General features: G+C 37.8%; 2 protein-coding genes across 3 annotated transcripts in view; one reads left to right on the forward strand and one right to left on the reverse strand.

Annotated features, from left to right (window-relative positions):
- DRC8 (dynein regulatory complex subunit 8) overlaps positions 1-17,047 on the reverse strand; it is a 140,949-nt gene that overhangs the window by 77,205 nt on the left and 46,697 nt on the right. The gene's annotated exons all lie outside the window — the stretch shown is intronic.
- LOC309832891 (small ribosomal subunit protein uS8-like) lies at positions 4,406-4,844 on the forward strand. The gene has a single exon (XM_082670925.1). The coding sequence runs from the start codon at positions 4,430-4,432 to the stop codon at positions 4,811-4,813; it is 384 nt and encodes a 127-aa protein (XP_082527051.1). The 5' UTR covers positions 4,406-4,429; the 3' UTR covers positions 4,814-4,844.

The raw sequence follows: 17,047 nt of genomic DNA on the forward strand, positions 1-17,047 counted from the left end.
TGATTCCAATGATATGAGGAACCCAGAATAGTCAACTCATAAAAACAGAAAGTAGAATGGTGGTTGCCAGGAGCTGGGAGGAATGGAGAGTTACTGTCAAATGGGTACAAAGTTTTTGCTTGGAATGATGAAAAGTTCTGGAAATGGAGAGTGGTGATAGTTGCACAGCACTCTGAATGTACTTAATGTCACTGAATTGTGCATTTTTAAATGGTTAGGATGGTTTTTAAAAAAATCCTAAAAATCAAAGTTAGAAAAAAGAAGCAACCATTCTAACGAAATTGTTCTAAAATTGATAGTGGTAATGGGTGCACATATCTGTGAATATATTAAAAACAACTGAATTGTATACTTCGAAAGCATGAACTGCATGGTATGTGAATTATATCTTAATAAAGCTGCTATTAAAAAAGATGGAAGGGATATTATAATTCTTACACTCACAGGGAAGATAATTATGTAAGTAAAAACTTCTCTTATTCTAATAAATAATGTGTGTATTTTTTTAAGTTACTAAAATATTAAAAAATATATATATGCCAATTAATGCAACTTTTAACAATTTTGTGAAGGCAGCCCATTTTATTTCTTCCTTCACAATCTAAACTTTTATTTCCTCTTCTTGTATCATTCCATTAGCTAGCTGTCCGTCTATTTGGGCTGCTGTAACAAAGTATCACAGATTTGGTATTTTATAAATAACAGAAGCTTATTTCTCACAATTCTGGAGGCTGAAAGTCTGAAATCAGGGTGTCAGCATGGTTCAGTGAGGGCTCTCTTTCAGGGTGCAGACTTATCATTGTAGCTTCACACGGTGGAAGGTGCTAGGGAGCTCTGTGGGATCTTTTTTATAAGAGCACTAATCCCATACATGAGTGACCTAATCACTTGCCAAAGGCCCCAACTACTAATACTATCACCTTTGGGAGTTAGGATTTCAACATATGAATCTGGTGGGGGACACAAAAATTCAGACCATAGCACTAGCAGTTACAGTATCTTGTTGAAAAGGTATGGTGAGATGGGACATCCTTGCCTTGTTTCTGATCTTACTGGGAAAGCTTCAAGTTTCTCACCATTAAGTCTGATGTTAGCTGTAGATGTTCTTTATCAAGTGGAGGAAGTTCCCCTCTATTCCTAGTTTACTGAGAGTTTTTAACATGAATGGGTGTAGGATTTTGTCAAATGTTTTTTCTGCATCTATTGATATGAATGTGATTGTTCTTTTTTAGTCTGTTGATGTGATGAATTACATTAATTGACTTTTTGAATGTTGAAGCGCCTTGCATACCTGGGATAAATCCCACTTGGTTGTGGTGTATAATTCTTTTTATATATTGTTGGATTTGATTTGTTAATATTTTGTTGAGGATTTTCCCATCTATGTCCATGAGAGATATTGGTCTGTAGTTTTCTTCCCTTATGATGTCTTTATCTGGTTTTGGTATTAGCGTAATGCTGACCTCATAGAATGAGTTGAGAAGTATTCCCTCTGTTTCTATTCTCTGAAAGAGATTATACAGAAGTGGTATAATTTCTTCCTTAAATGTTTGGTAGAATTCACCAGTGAACCCATCTGGGCCTAGTGCTTTCTGTTTTGGGAGGTTATTAATTATTGATTCAATTTCTTTAATAGATATAGGCCCATTCAGATTGTCTACTTCTTCTTGTCTAAGAGACAAAAAGTAAAACGGTGGTTGCGGGGGCGGGGAGGATTACGGGAGGGATTGGGGGGTGGGCATTGGAGATGGGGAGATATTGTCTAATGGATAAAAGTTTCTGTTCGGTATGACGAAAAAGTTCTGGGGATGGCCAGTCATGATGGCTGCACAGCAATGTGAATGTACTTAATGTCACTGAACTGTATGTACACTTAAAAATGGCTGTGAAAAATTTCATGTTACATATATTTTTGCCACGATAAAAAAAATAATAGCATCATCTTCATAAGTTTGGTTAATGATTCCATTCATTAAAATGTGTAAAGAATTTAGATTAATGCCTGATCCATATTAAGGGCTATATATGTATTAGATACTAATTGTTGTGGTTGAATCTGGGCTTAAAGAAGTTTCTGCTTCAAAATATTGTATCACAGGATCAAGACTCTTCAAACTGATGAGGCTAACATGAATGAAGTCTTACGGAGGAAAACAATTTATTTAAAACCTTCAAATAGTCTATTATTTAAATAGATTAAAATAAGGCAAGGCTGGCTTTTTTTAATACAATTACTCTGACAGACTCCAACAGTCATATTGGTAGCTGACAATGCTACCTGAAAGAGTAAGCCCAGAGCCCAAGAAGAAAATAGCACCTATGGTATTTCAAAACAAGTAAGAAAAACAGATCTTAAATAGAGTAGACACCACAGTAAATAATACACTTCATTCTAATTTAAATGTCTTTTTGGTTATAAAATTAAAGGGCATACATATTTTAGAGACTAAAATGGGTTTAACAATTCTAATACTCCTTCTGAATACTATTATCCAAGGTTCCAGGTAGTTAAGCCAACCAACAAGCTGAAATGAAAGCATCACTTTCCCTTTCTTGCCCTTTTCTGACTAGTGATCTTTTTTTTTTAAGTATCCCTGACTTCTTTTATTTATTTAGATTCTTCATCTTGAAAATAAAAAAGCCAGACTATGTATATTACTGCCAAAATATAAGATCTGGCCTCATCATAAAGGGCTAAAATACCATGGTAACAAGTCAGAAAGCTATTAAACTATTTTCATGTTAACAGCCTAATGGAAGCTTTAAAAAGTTTTACTGTTGTCAGAAAAAATATATTTAAACTATTCAAATTAAATGAAAGTACAACAATGTGTCTTTGCAACAATGGATGTGAATGTTTGCCAAAAATATTTGGCAACTTACATTGTTCAAATCAGTATTTCAAAACAACAATGGAAATAATGTCTCTGATTTTAAAATATTTTATGGAAAAATAACTTTTATCAGGAAAAAATCTTTAGGATTATTAGAATATAACAAATGAGGTACTTAAGGAAATGATTGTTTTAAGGAATAGATTTTTTTACCTATAAGTTTATTAAAATTAAATGTAATGTGATCAAGTGTGTTATCACGAATTTTTAAAAATATCTTGGTAATCAAAGTACTTCTCTCTAAAATTTGTGTATATGTAACATTATTGTAAGTTGGTACTAATTTAACTTAAGTTGGCCCATCATGTGTTCATTAGTTATTAACACACCAGATTAAAATTTTAGGCAAATTTTTGAGAAACTTCCATGAAGTGTTTGGCTGATGACATATTTAGGTCATTAGAGAAAAAAAAATCAATTAAAAACCTCAGAACGTAGAATGGAAAGAAAATTTAGAAGTCATGCAGCCCTTTCAACTAATGGGAAAATTTCCTCTGAAATGTGTTTATGTTGCCATGGATCAGGGTTTATTGCTCTCTACTGTCGACTAATCACTTATTTTTGGTTTTGTTTTTAAGAAGCATTGCATTGACCAAGGCTACCATTAATGAAAAATGTGTTTATGTAGGTCTTAAAAAAGAAACAAAAAAAAGATCCATACACAGTCCTCCTTCATAAGGCACAAAGTCTCATTTAAACTTAACTCTTTATTAGTCATATCAATAGAAAAGTAAAGTCATAATTCATAAATGTGCTCTGGAAATAACAAATCTCTTGCTATGGAATATGTTTAAACTATAACTTTAACATATGTCAAAAAATGCTTGGGAATTCCCTGGCAGTCCAGTGGTTAGCACTTGGCACTTTCACTGTCGTGGCCCAGGTCTGATCCCTGGTTGAGAACTAAGATCCCCTGTGTGGCACAGCCAGGAAAAAAAAAAAAAAAAAAAAAAAGCTTGGTTGATAATCCAAGTAATTCTGTCTATTTAATTCATGGTTACATCTATTCAATATCATAAACGTTATCTCAAAAATTAAATAAAGCTAAAATATAATATGTAACTTTTCAGTGAGGTATATGCAATTTTGTGAAGCTTGGGGAAAATATTAGCAAGAATATATTTAATTTCACAGAAATGTCAGGTTCAGCAGGTGTTCTAAAAAATGTTACTTTTTATAGAGTGCCCATTTAGCAAAATATGGAATGACCATATGTGGAAATAAGCAGTTTTACAAGATGGTCAGATGATGAAATAATATCAGAAATACTAGTTAACAAGAACATTTTTATAACAGAACAACTGTAATATATGTCAGAGTATCTTATGTATTTTTAAATATATTGTATACTGATGGAAGGTTTATCTATTTTGATAAAATAAGCAGCTTAGCAGTATTTTTAAGAGTGTCAACAAACAGGAATACTTTTTTCAATTGTTGTGTACCCTCCATTTCCCATGAATTCTTAATACTAATTAACAGTGCTTTTAAAAATCATATCCTTGCTCTTCCCACCATCTTTCCATGCCGCCATAATGGTGCGTATGAATGTCCTGACTGATGCTCTCAAGAGTATTGACAATGCCGAAAAGAGAGGCAAACAACAGGTTCTTATTAGGTCATGCTCCAAAGTCATCGTCAGGTTCCTAACTGTGATGATGAAGCATGGTTACATTGGCGAATTTGAAATCATCGATGATCACAGGGCTGGGAAAATTGTTGTGAACCTCACAGGCAGGCTAAGTGTGATCAGCCCCAGGTTTGATGTGCAACTCAAAGATCTAGAAAAATGGCAGAATAACCTGCTCCCATCCCGTCAGTTTGGTTTCAGTGTACTGACAACCTCAGCTGGCATCATGGACCATGAAGAAGCAAGACGAAAACACACAGGAGGGAAAATCCTTGGATTCTTTTTCTAGGGATGTAATACATACATGCAAATAAAATGCCTCAGAGAACAACAACAAAAAATCATATCCTTTATGTTAACTTTGGTCAATTATTTTTCTCTTCCTTAAAAAGTAATTCAAAGTAACAAGAAACAAAATTGTACTACAGTTTCAGAAAAGAAACTAAAAAGCATAAGGAAAAGTTCAAGTTTTTGCTCCTTTACTTCCTTATAATTGGATGTAACTAGAAGAGAGATTGCAAGGTGGGGACAAACTCGACATTATTAAGGGTCGTTTTTACTAAGACGTACTAAAGGAAGTTGGATTTTATTCTAAGGGCAATAGGTATCAAGTTAGGATTTATAAAGTACGGAGTATCAGACTAGATTTATAATCAAGGAAGATCACTCTTGCTGCTAGAAGGAAAACTCAACTGGAAGCAAATAAATGGTTAGAAGATTCATACAGTGATCCAGAGAATAGATGATGAATGTATCCTCACTGCACCCTATGTTTCCCCAAAACTTTGTAATTGTTTGACTGTTCCTCCCCGCCGCCCCCGCCGCCCCGGACGCTGACCCCCATTAGACTGTAAATTCAGTAGAGTCAGAGGCTTCATCTGTTCTCATCACGTTTATAACCCCAGGCCATAGTACAAAGCAGACACATAGTGGATACTTAGTGCTCAATAAAAGTTGTTATATGAATGATTAAATGATTAAAAAAAAAAGAATAACCACATAGATGCTAAACTTAATGCAAATACCCAATAAGCATTGCATTCTATAGCTCAGACAAGCTTCTAGCCTTTCTCTCCTAATCACCTGTGACTACAGATATACACCACCATATTTAGCCACATTTGAGAACTTAAATACAGCGATTATATAATTCTTGAAAGAATGAAGAAGATGATGGGAAAGAAACAGCAGTTCAGATAATTTCAGATGGTGCTTCCAGAATAAGTTAGTTACTAACTGGAGGCTTAGAGTGAAAAGGGTAAAGGAGAGCCCATGTTTGTTTCATTCATTAGTTTATTCATTTACTCAACAAATATTGGTTGGACATCCCTTATATACTAGGCACTGTATTCATATTTATAAATAATGTAGTCCATACACTCTGGACGCACTACTCAGATCCCATCTTTGCCAAGGTAGTATGTAACCTTGCACAAGTTGCTTAACCTCTCTGTGCCCTAGTCCTCAATCTGTACAATAGAGCTAATGAGAGTTACCTATTCCATAGAGCCACCATGGGCATTAAATGCTTTATGTAAAGTGCTGGGTACATAGTAAGCACTCGAAAACATAAGCTATTTTTATTCTGTTACATTGGGAATTTGTAACTTGGGGATTGCCTTTACTTTGTATCCTAAAATGTGAAATATGGAACATTTTAGCTTCATTTGCAGGATGGGTATGGAGAATAGGTTTGAACAAATTTTATACATGTAGTATATATCAGATCCAAGGGTTTTATATACATGATTTTATCTAAAAGCTAGAGCTTTGGAATCAGAGAGAACTGGCTTGAATCCACAAGGTCATACTAGCTACAGCAAAGTACCAGATTTCCCTAAGGCTCAGTTTCCTCATATATAAAGTGGGGGCGATGGTGATGATCAAGATGACGATGACGACAACTACCTTGCAACACTGCTGTGAGGATTAAAGGGAACAATGTATATAGAAACTCTGGCACATGAGAGTGCTTCGTAGGTGTGAGCTGCTATAATTATTTCCCACAAAAATCATCTGAATTAGGCATTAATATCCTTATGTAAACGATGATGTTACTGAGGCTTAAAAAAGTTAAATAAGTGACTTGAGGACAAATATCTAGTAAATGAGAAATTAAAGATTCAAGCCTAAGTCTGTATGGCTTCAAAGATTCTATTCTTTTAGCTACATTACTCTTCTTCTCATTGCTTTTAAAAACTTGCTTAGGTTACAAATAAATATTATCATATACAAGAGTTGGCATTTAAGATTGATATATCTGTAATTCTGCATAATAGGAAGCTTTGAATCTTTGAAATTTTTTATGTGTAAGTTTTATAATGCTTGTAAGAGGTGTAAAAAAAAGACAACAAATTGTATAATTTTACGTTAATATATGGCACAATGAAATAGGACGTAGGGGTCCTAAGTTTTTGTTTCCTACTGAAGATAACTGTTCCAACTGTGACCAGTTTTACAGCCTATTTTTTTAACATCTTTATTGGAGTATAATCGCTTTACAATGGTGTGTTAGTTTCTGCTTTATAACAAAGTGAATCAGCTATACATATACATATATCCCCATATCCCCTCCCTCTTGCGTCTCCTTCCCACCCTCCCTATCCCACCCCTCTAGGTGGTCACAAAGCACCAAGCTGATCTGCCTGTGCTATGTGGCTGCTTCTCGCTATCTATTTTACATCTGGTAGTATATATAAGTCCATGCCACTCTCTCACTTCCTCTCAGCTTACCCTTCCCCCTCCCCATGTCCTCAAGTCCATTCTCTATGTCTGTGTCTTTACTTCTGTCCTGCCCCTACATTCTTCAGAACCTTTTTTATTTTTTTAGATTCCATATATATGTGTTAGCATACGGTATTTGTTTTTCTCTTTCTGACTTACTTCACTCTGTATGACAAACTCTCGGTCCATCCATCTCACTACAAATAACTCAATTACGTTTCCTTTTATTGCTGAGTAACATTCCATTGTATATATGTGGCACATCTTCGTTACCCATTCATCTGTCCATGGAAACGTAGGCTGCTTCCATGTCCTGGCTGTTGTAAGTAGGGCTGCAATGAACATTGTGGTACATGACTCTTTTGGTTTTCTCAGGATATATGCCCACTAGTGGGATTGCTGGGTCGTATGGTAGTTTTAGCTTCAGTTTTTTAGGAACCTCCATACTGTTCTCCATAGTGGCTGTATCAATTTACATTACCAACAACAGTGCAAGAGGGTTTCCTTTTCTCCACACCCTCTCCAGTGTTTATTGTTGGTAGATTTTTTGATGATGACCATTCTGACTGGTGTGACACCTCATTGTAGTTTTGATTTGCATTTCTCTAATGATTACTGATGTTGAGGATCCTTTCATGTGTTTGTTGGCAATCTGTATATCTTCTTTAGAAAATGTCTATTTAGGTCTTCTGCCCATTTTTGGATTGGGTTGTTTGTTTTTTTGATATTGAGCTGCATGAGCTGCTTGTAAATTTTGGAGATTAATCCTTTGTCAGTTGCTTCATTTGCAAATATTTTCTCCCATTCTGAGGGTTGTCTTTTCCTCTTGTTTATGGTTTCCTTTGCTGTGCCAAAGCTTTGCAGTTTCATTAGGTCCCACTGTTTATTTTTATTTCCATTTCTCTAGGAGGTGGGTCAAAAAGGATCTTGCTGTGATTTATGTCATAGAGTGTTCTGCCTATGTTTTCCTCTAAGAGTTTGATAGTGTCTGGCCTTACATTTAGGTCTTTAATCCATTTTGAGCTTATTTCTGTGTATGGTGTTAGGGAGTGTTGTAATTTCATTCTTCTACATGCAGCTGTCCAGTTTTCCCAGCACCACTTAATGAAGAGGCTGTCTTTTCTCTGTTGTATATTCTTGCCACCTTTATCAAAAATAAGGTGACCCTATGTGCATGGGTTGATCTCTGGGCTTTCTATCCTGTTCCACTGATCAATATTTCTGCTTTTATGCGGGTACCTTACTGCCTTGATTACTGTAGCTCTGTAGTATAGTCTGAAGACTGGGAGCCTGATTCCTCCAGCTCCATTTTTTATCTCAAGACTGCTTTGGCTATTCTGGGCCTTTTGTGTTTCCATACAAATGGTGAAATTTTTTGTTCTAGTTCTGTGAAAAATGCCATTGGTAGTTTCATAGGGATTGCATTTAATCTGTAGATTGCTTTGGGTAGTATAGTCATTTTCACAATGTTAATTCTTCCAATCCAAGAACATGGTATATCTCTCCATCTGTTTGTATCATCTTTAATTTCTTTCATCAGTGTCTTATAGTTTTCTGCATACAGGTCTTTTGTCTCCTTAGGTAGGTTTATTCCTAGGTATTTTATTCTTTTTGTTGCAATGGTAAGTGGAAGTGTTTCCTTAATTTCTCTTTCAGATTTTTCATCATTTTTGTATAGGAATGCAAGACATTTCTGTGCATTAATTTTGTTCCTGCTACTTTATCAAATTCATTGATTAGCTCTGGTGGTTTTCTGGTAGCATCTTTAGGAATCTCTATGTATAGTATCATGTCATCTGCAAACAGTGACAGCTTTACTTCTTTTCCGATTTGGATTCATTTTATTACTTTTTCTTCTCTGATTGCTGTGGTTAAAACTTCCAAAACTATGTTGAATAACAGTGGTGAGAGTGGGCAACCTTGTCTTGTTTCTGATCTTAGAGGAAATGGTTTCAGTTTTTCACCACTGAGAATGAAGTTGGCTGTGGGTTTGTCATATATGGTCTTTATTATGTTGAGATAAGTTTCTTCTATGCCTACTTTCTGAAGGATTTTTTATCATAAATGGCTGTTGAATTTTGTTGAAAGCTTTTTCTGCATCTGTTGAGATGATCATACGGTTTTTCTCCTTCAATTTGTTAATATGGTTTATCACATTGATTCGTTTGAGTATACTGAAGAATCCTTGCATTCCTGGGATAAACCCCACTTGATTATAGTGTATGATCCCTTTAATATGCTGTTGGATTCTGTGTGCTAGTATTTTGTTGAGGATTTTTGCATTTATGTTCATCAGTGATATTGGCCTGTAGTTTTCTTTCTTTATGACATCTTTGTCTGGTTTTGATATCATGATGATGGTGGCCTTGCAGAATGAGTTTGGGAGTGTTCCTCCCTCTGCTATATTTTGGAAGAGTTTGAGAAGGACAGGTGTTAGCTCTTCTCTAAATGTTTGACAATTCGCCTGTGAAGCCATCTGGTCCTGGGCTTTTGTTTGTTGGAAGATTTTTAATCACAGTCTCAATTTCAGTGCTTGTGATTGGTCTGTTCATATTTTCTATTTCTTCCTGGTTCAGTCTTGGAATGTTGTGCTTTTCTAAGAATTTGTCCATTTCTTCCAGGTTGTCCATTTTATTGGTATATAGTTGCTTGTAGTAATCTCTCATGATCCTTTCTTTTATGCAGTGTCAGTTGTTACTTCTCCTTTTTCATTTCTAATTCTGTTGATTCGAGTCTTCTCCCTTTTTTTCTTGATGAGTTTGCTTAATGGTTTATCAATTTTTTTATCCTCTCAAAGAACCAGCTTTTAGTATTACTGATCTTTGCTATCGTTTCCTTCATTTCTATTTCATTTATTTCTGATCTGATCTTTATGATTTCTTTCCTTCTGCTAATTTTGTTTTTTGTTTGTTCTTCTTTCTCTAATTGCTTTAGGTGTAAGGTTAGGTTGTTTATTTGAGATGTTTCTTGTTTCTTGAGGTAGGAGTATATTGTTATAGACTTCCCTCTTAGAACTGCTTTTGCTGCATCCCATAGGTTTTGGGTCATCATGTTTTCACCGTCATTTGATTCTATGTATTTTTTGTTTTCCTCTTTGATTTCTTCAGTGATCTCTTGGTTATTAAGTAGTATATTAAGTAGTATATTGCCATGGAGGCATATAGCCTCCATGTGTTTGTATTTTTTACAGATTTTTTCCTGTAATTGATATCTAGTCTCATAGCATTGTGGTCAGAAAAGATACTTGATATGATATCAATTTTTTTAAACTTACCAAGGCTTCATTTGTGACCCAAGATATGATCTATCCTGGGGAATGTTCCATGGGCACTTGAGAATAAAGTGTATTCTGTCGTTTTTGGATGGAATGTCCTATAAATATCAATTAAGTCCATCTTGTTTAATGTATCATTTAAAGCTTGTGTTTCCTTATTTATTTTCATTTTGGATTATCTGTCCATTGGTGAAAGCAAGATGTTAAAGTCACCTACTATGATTGTGTTACTGTCGATTTCCCCTTTTATGGCTGTTAGCATTTGCCTTATGTATTCAGGTGCTCCTATGTTGGGTGCATAAATATTTACAATTGTTGTATCTTCTTCTTCAATTGATCCCTTGATCATTATGTAGTGTCCTTCTTTGCCTCCTGTAACAGTCTTTATTTTAAAGTCTATTTTGTCTGATATGAGAATTGCTACTCCAGCTTTCTTTTGATTTCCATTTGCATGGAATATCTTTTTCCATCCCCTCACTTTCAGTCTGTATGTGTCCCTAGGTCTGAAGTGGGTCTCCTGTAGATAGCATATATACAGGTCTTGTTTTTGTATCCATTCAGCCAGTCGCTGTCTTTTGGTGGGAGCATTTAATCCATTTACATTTAAGGTAATTATCGATATGTATGTTCCTATTACCATTTTCTTAATTGTTTGGGGTTTGTTATTGTAGGTCTTTTCCTTCTCTTGTGTTTCCTGCCTAGAGAAGTTCCTTTAGCATTTGTTGTAAAACTGGTTTTGTGGTGCTGAATTCTCTTAGCTTTTGCTTGTCTGTAAAAGTTTTAATTTCTCTGTCGAATCTGAATTAGATCCTAGCTGGGTAGAGTAATCTTGGTTGTAGGTTTTTCCCTTTCATCACTTTAAATATGTCCTGCCACTCCCTTCTGGCTTGCAGAGTTTCTGCTGAACGATCAGCTGCTAACCTTATGGGGATTCCCTTGTATGTTATTTGTTGTTTTTCCCTTGCTGCTTTTAATATTTTTTCTTCATGTTTAAGTTTTGATAGTTCGATTAATATGTGTTTTGGCTTGTTTCTCCTTGGATTTATCCCGTATGGGACTCTGCACTTTCTGGACTTGATTAACTATTTCCTTTCCCATATTAGGGAAGTTTTCAACCATAATCTCTTCAAATATTTTCTCAGTCCCTTTCTTTTTCTTTTCTTCTTCTGGGACCAGTATAATTCGAATGTTGGTGCATTTAATGTTGTCCCAGAAGTTTCTAAGATTGTCCTCAGTTCTTTTCATTCTTTTTTTCTTTATTCTGCTCTGAGGTTATTTCTACTATTTTATCTTCCAGATCACTTATCCATTCTTCTACCTCAGTTATTCTGCTATTGATTCCTTTTAGAGAATTTTTCATTTCCTTTTTTGTGTTGTTCATCATTGTTTGTTTGCTCTTTAGTTCTTCTAGGTCCTTGTTAAACGTTTCTTGTATTTTCTCCATTCTATTTCCAAGATTTTGGATCATCTTCACTGTCATTACTCTGAATTCTGCTTCAGGTAGACTGCCTATTTCCTCTTCATTGTTTGGTCTAGTGGGTTTTTACCTTGCTCCTTCATCTGCTGTGTGTTTCTCTGTCTTCTCATTTTGCTTAACTTACTGTGTTTGGGGTCTCCTTTACACAGGCTGCAGGTTCATAGTTCCCTTCGTTTTTTGGTGTCTGCCCCCAGGAGCTAAGGTTGGTTTTTGTGGGTTGTATAGGCTTCGTGGTGGAGGGGACTAGTTCCTGTGTTCTGATGGATGAGGCTGGATCTTGTCTTTCTGGTGGGCAGGACTACATCCAGTGGTGTGCTTTGGGGTGTCTGTGACTTTATTATGATTTTAGGCAGCCTCTCTGCTAATGGGTGGGGTTGTGTTCCTGTCTTGCTAGTTGTTTGGCATAGGGTGTCCAGCACTGTAGCTTGCTGGTCGTTGAGTGGAGCTGGGTCTTAGCGTTGAGATGGAGATCTCTGGGAAAGGTTTTGCCATTGGATATTATGTGGAGCCAAGAGGTCTCTGGTGGACCAATGTCCTGAACTTGGCTCTCTCACCTCAGAGGCACAGGCCTGACACCTGGCCTGAACACCAAGACCCTGTCAGCCACACGGCTCAGAAGAAAAGGGAGAAAGGAAGCAAGGGAGGGAGGGAGGGAGGGAGGGAGGGAGGGAGAAAATAAAATAAAATAAAGTTATTAAAATAAAATTTTTTTAAAGTATTAATAATAGAAAAATTAAAAAAAAGAAAGAAGGAAGACAGCAACCAAACCAAAAAACAAATCCACCAATGATAACAAGCACTAAAAACTATACTTAAGGGCTTCTCTAGTGGCGCAGTGGTTGAGAGTCCGCCTGCCGATGCAGGGGACACGGGTTCATGCCCCAGTCTGGGAAGAGCCCACATGCCGCGGAGTGGCTGGGCCCGTGAGCCATGGACACTGAGCCTGCGCGTCTGGAGCCTGTGCTCCGTAACGGGAGAGACCACGACAGTGAGAGGCCCGTGTACCAAAAAAAGAAAAGAAAAAAAAAACTATACTTAAAAAAACCAAAAAAACAGACAGTCAGAACCCTAAGACAAATGGTAAAAGCAAAGCTGTACAGACAAAATCACACAAAGAAGCATACACATACACACTCACAAAAAGAGAAAAAGGAAAAAAAAAAAATATATATATATATAAAAGGAAGAGAGCAACCAAATCAATAAACAAATCTGACCATGATAATAAACTCTAAATACTAAACTAAGATAAACATAAAACCAGGAACCAATTACATGCAGAAAGCAAACCCCAAGTCTACAGTTGCTCCCAAAGTCCACCGTCTCAATTCTGGGGTGATTCATTGTCTATTCAGGTATTCCACAGTTGCAGGGTACATCAAGTTGACTGTGGAGATTTAATCTGCTGCTCCTGAGGCTGTTGGGAGAGATCTCCCTTTCTCTTCTTTGTTTGCACAGCTCCTGGAGTTCAGCATTGGATTTGTCCCCGCCTCTGCTTGTAGGTCATCTGAGGGTGTCTGTTCCCGCCCAAACAGGACGGGGTTAAAGGAGCAGCTGATTAGGGGGCTCTGGTTCACTCCGGCCGCGGGGGAGGGAGGGGTACAGAAAGTGGGGCAAGTCTGCGGTGGCAGAGGCCAGCGTTACATTGCAACAGCCTGAGGCACACCGTGTATTCTCCCGGCGAAGTTGTCCCTGGATCACAGGACCCTGGCAGTGGCAGGCTGCACAGGTTCCCAGGAGGGGAGGTGTGGATAGTGACGTGTGCTTGCACAAAGGCTGCTTGGTGGCTGCAGCAGCAGCCTTAGCGTCTCATGCTGGTCTCTGGGGTCCGCGCTGATAGCCGCAGCTCACGCCCGTCTCTGGAGCTCGTTTAGGCGGTGCTCTGAATCCCCTCTCATCGCGCACCCCGAAATAATTGTCTCCTGCCTCTTAGGCAGTTCCAGACTTTTTCCCGGACTCCCTCCTGGCTAGCTGTGGTGCACTAGCCCCCATTCAGGCTGTGCTCACACAGCCAACCCCAGTCCCCTCCCTGGGATCTGACCTCCGAAGCACCCAGCCCCCACCTGCCCCAGCGGATGAGCAGACTAGCCTCTTGGACTGGTGAGTGCTGGTCAGCACCGATCCTCTGTGCAGGAATCTCTCCACTTTGCCCTCTGCACCCCTGTTGCTGCACTCTCCTCCATCGCTCCGAAGCTCCTGCCATCTGCCACCCGCAGTCTCTGCCCACAAAGGGGCTTCCTAGTGTGTGGAAACTTTTCCTCCATAGCTCCCTCCCAGAGGTGCAGGTCCCATCCCTATTCTTTTGTCTCTGTTTTTTCTTTTTTCTTTTGCCCTACCCAGGTAAATGGGGAGTTTCTTGCCTTTTGGTTGGTCTGAGGTCTTCTGCCAGCATTCAGTAGGTGTTCTGTAGGAGTTGTTCCACATGTAGATGTATTTCTGATGTATTTGTGGGGAGGAAGGTGATCTCCACGTCTTACTCTTCTGTCATCTTGAAGGTCTCCTCCCTCTCTACTCCTTTAGATCCCTTTCTTAGATCCCAGATATTTTTTTCAAATCAAATCTGAGAAAGGATCATACTTCCAAATAACATTCAATGAATACTGAATAAAAGATGACCTTGGAGAAGACATAGGGTAATGGGGTGAAAGCTGGATTGTTAAGGGTGAGGCAGTAAATGGAGAAAATGAGAAGTGATATTTCTTAAACTGATTGAAAGCTGGCATTAAGTATAGCTGTTTCTTTTACAATTTTAGCAAGGATAAAGAGGAAACACACACAACTGAAAGGTTGGCAGGACTAAGAGAAGAAAATATTTAGAGATTTGAGAATGCTTGTGGGCAAAAAAGGAAGAAACCAGTAAAGACAGAAATCTGAACATATAGGTTCTTATTGCCTGCAATCTCGTACTTTCAACTTCATCCTTCATATGGTTAAAGTGGTGGTGTGCATAATTTGCATATCTGATTACAACACTTCCAGCTTAAGACCCTTCAGAATCTCCCCATCGCCTACAAGATAAAGTCAAAGATCCTTAGCAATACATAGGAAAATCTGTCTGATCTAGTGAGCTATTCCTGTCTTGCTCTTAACGTCATATGCAGTGATTCTCAAGGGTGAGAAAACCAGTACCATGCCAATTATATGAGAACATACACCTAAAAGCTTACTGCAAATATGTAGCTATAAGCTCTGGCCTGGAAATTCTGATTCAGTATCCTGGGTAGGGCCAGGAATCCGTATTTTTACAAAGTACCGGAAGGGATTCTGATGAGCAGCCAAGTTTGGTTAATATAACATGGTAATTATAAAGGACATCAGACTTTGCATCCAGAAAGACCCCAAAACAAAGCCTTGCTCTACTCTTTATTGGCTAAATGCCCTTGGGTAACTTATTTAGTGTCCCTAAGGACAGAAGATATTTTTCTTTTCTAAAATGGAAGTAGGGACTTCCTGGTGGCGCACTGATTAAGAAGCTGCCTGCCAATGCAGGGGACACGGGTTTGAGCCCTGGTCTGGAAAGATCCCACATGCCGCGGAGCAACTAAGCCTGTGCGCCACAACTACTTAAGCCAGTGTGCCTACAGCCCGTGCTCTGCAACAAGATAAGCCACCGCAGTAAGAAGCCTGCGCACTGCAACGAAGAGTAGCTCCCTCCTGCTGCAACTAGAGGAAGCCCACATGCAGCAACAAAGACCCAACGCAGCAACAAAGACCCAACGCAGCCATAAATAAATAAATAAAATTTTATTTTAAAAATAAAATGGAAGTAATACTCTATCCACAGAATACTGTAAATACTTAGAATATGTATGTAAGCATATGCTAAGTATGCATGTAATAGATGTTAACTGTTAATAATTCTGTTTAACACCTAAGTGCTCAAACCATCTACTTACTCCCCATTTCCTACCTTTGTTCATACTCCTCTCTCTGCCTGGTACTCTGCCCTCATTTTCTTTTCTGCTGACTTCTAGACCTTTAATATGCTGCTCCTGCAATCTCCTCCACCAAGCCTCTATGACACACCCCAAATCTTCCTTCCTTCATTCTCTATGTTGAGCCAAGAACACATCCTCAGTGATTCCATGGCATCCTGTACTTACTTCCTTCTCTTCATTCATTGAGTCCTACTATGTACTAGATGCTGAAGACACAGTGTAGAACAAAACAAACATGCTCATACTCTAATAGAAAATTAGTAGTAAACAAACTACACAAACAATTGTGATTAAATCATTGCACTGCAATCAACTGTTTGTGCCTGTCTTTCCCCCACTAAATACTAAGTCTTTCAAAGCTATATCAAATTCATCTTTATATCTTCTGGCATTCAACAATGTCTGGTATAAAAGAGGTATTAATAAATAATCTTAACTAAAGGGGAGGAAGGCTTAATTAATGAAGGAAGGTCCTGGAGTACCTCATTCATGATGAGATCATGAATACAAATGAGAAAATTAGCCTTGAACAAGAGTAGGAACAGCTCTTCTATTAGGATAACTAAAGGAAGGTGGGAAAGGAGAGTGCTGATGAAAGTGTGTTTATAGGTAGAGGCAACAAGTTAAGAGAGTTCAGGTCTGATGGCTACCATTTTTTAAATACAAGCAAGATCATCTACTGAGAATAAAGAGGCTGAAGTTGGATCAGATGGCTTAAATGCAGACTTCCCCAATCCCCAAGCCAGTATTAGGCTAAAGCAGACGTTGTGGATGCTGCCATCTCCTCCTTTTCCTCCTCCTCGTTCCCCTTCCCCCTTCTCCATCTGTTTTTCTCCCTTCTTCCTCTCCATTTCCTCTTCTTCATTTTTTTTCACACCCGGAATGCAAAAATTCTTCCTGCTTGGAAAGAATCCCTTTGTATATGGTATTAGCAGAATACAATGTTCTCTCTCTCACTAAGTATGTCAAAAAGGATAGATCTTCCCTCTCCTAGTCTTCTGGTGACAAAGGAACAGGCACGTGATATAGGCTCAGCCAATCAGATGTTCTTGTGCAGGATTTTTGAATCTTAAGGAAGTAATACAAAAATGTAGAGATAATTTTTAAATT

Source organism: Grampus griseus (assembly GCF_964374135.1).
Source record: "Grampus griseus genome assembly, chromosome: 1".
NCBI classification, from domain to species: domain Eukaryota; kingdom Metazoa; phylum Chordata; class Mammalia; order Artiodactyla; family Delphinidae; genus Grampus; species Grampus griseus.

Bases quoted from the DNA above. Each gene is read 5' to 3' on its own strand.
- LOC309832891 (XM_082670925.1), top strand. From the start codon at position 4,430: ATGGTGCGTATGAATGTCCTGACTGATGCTCTCAAGAGTATTGACAAT.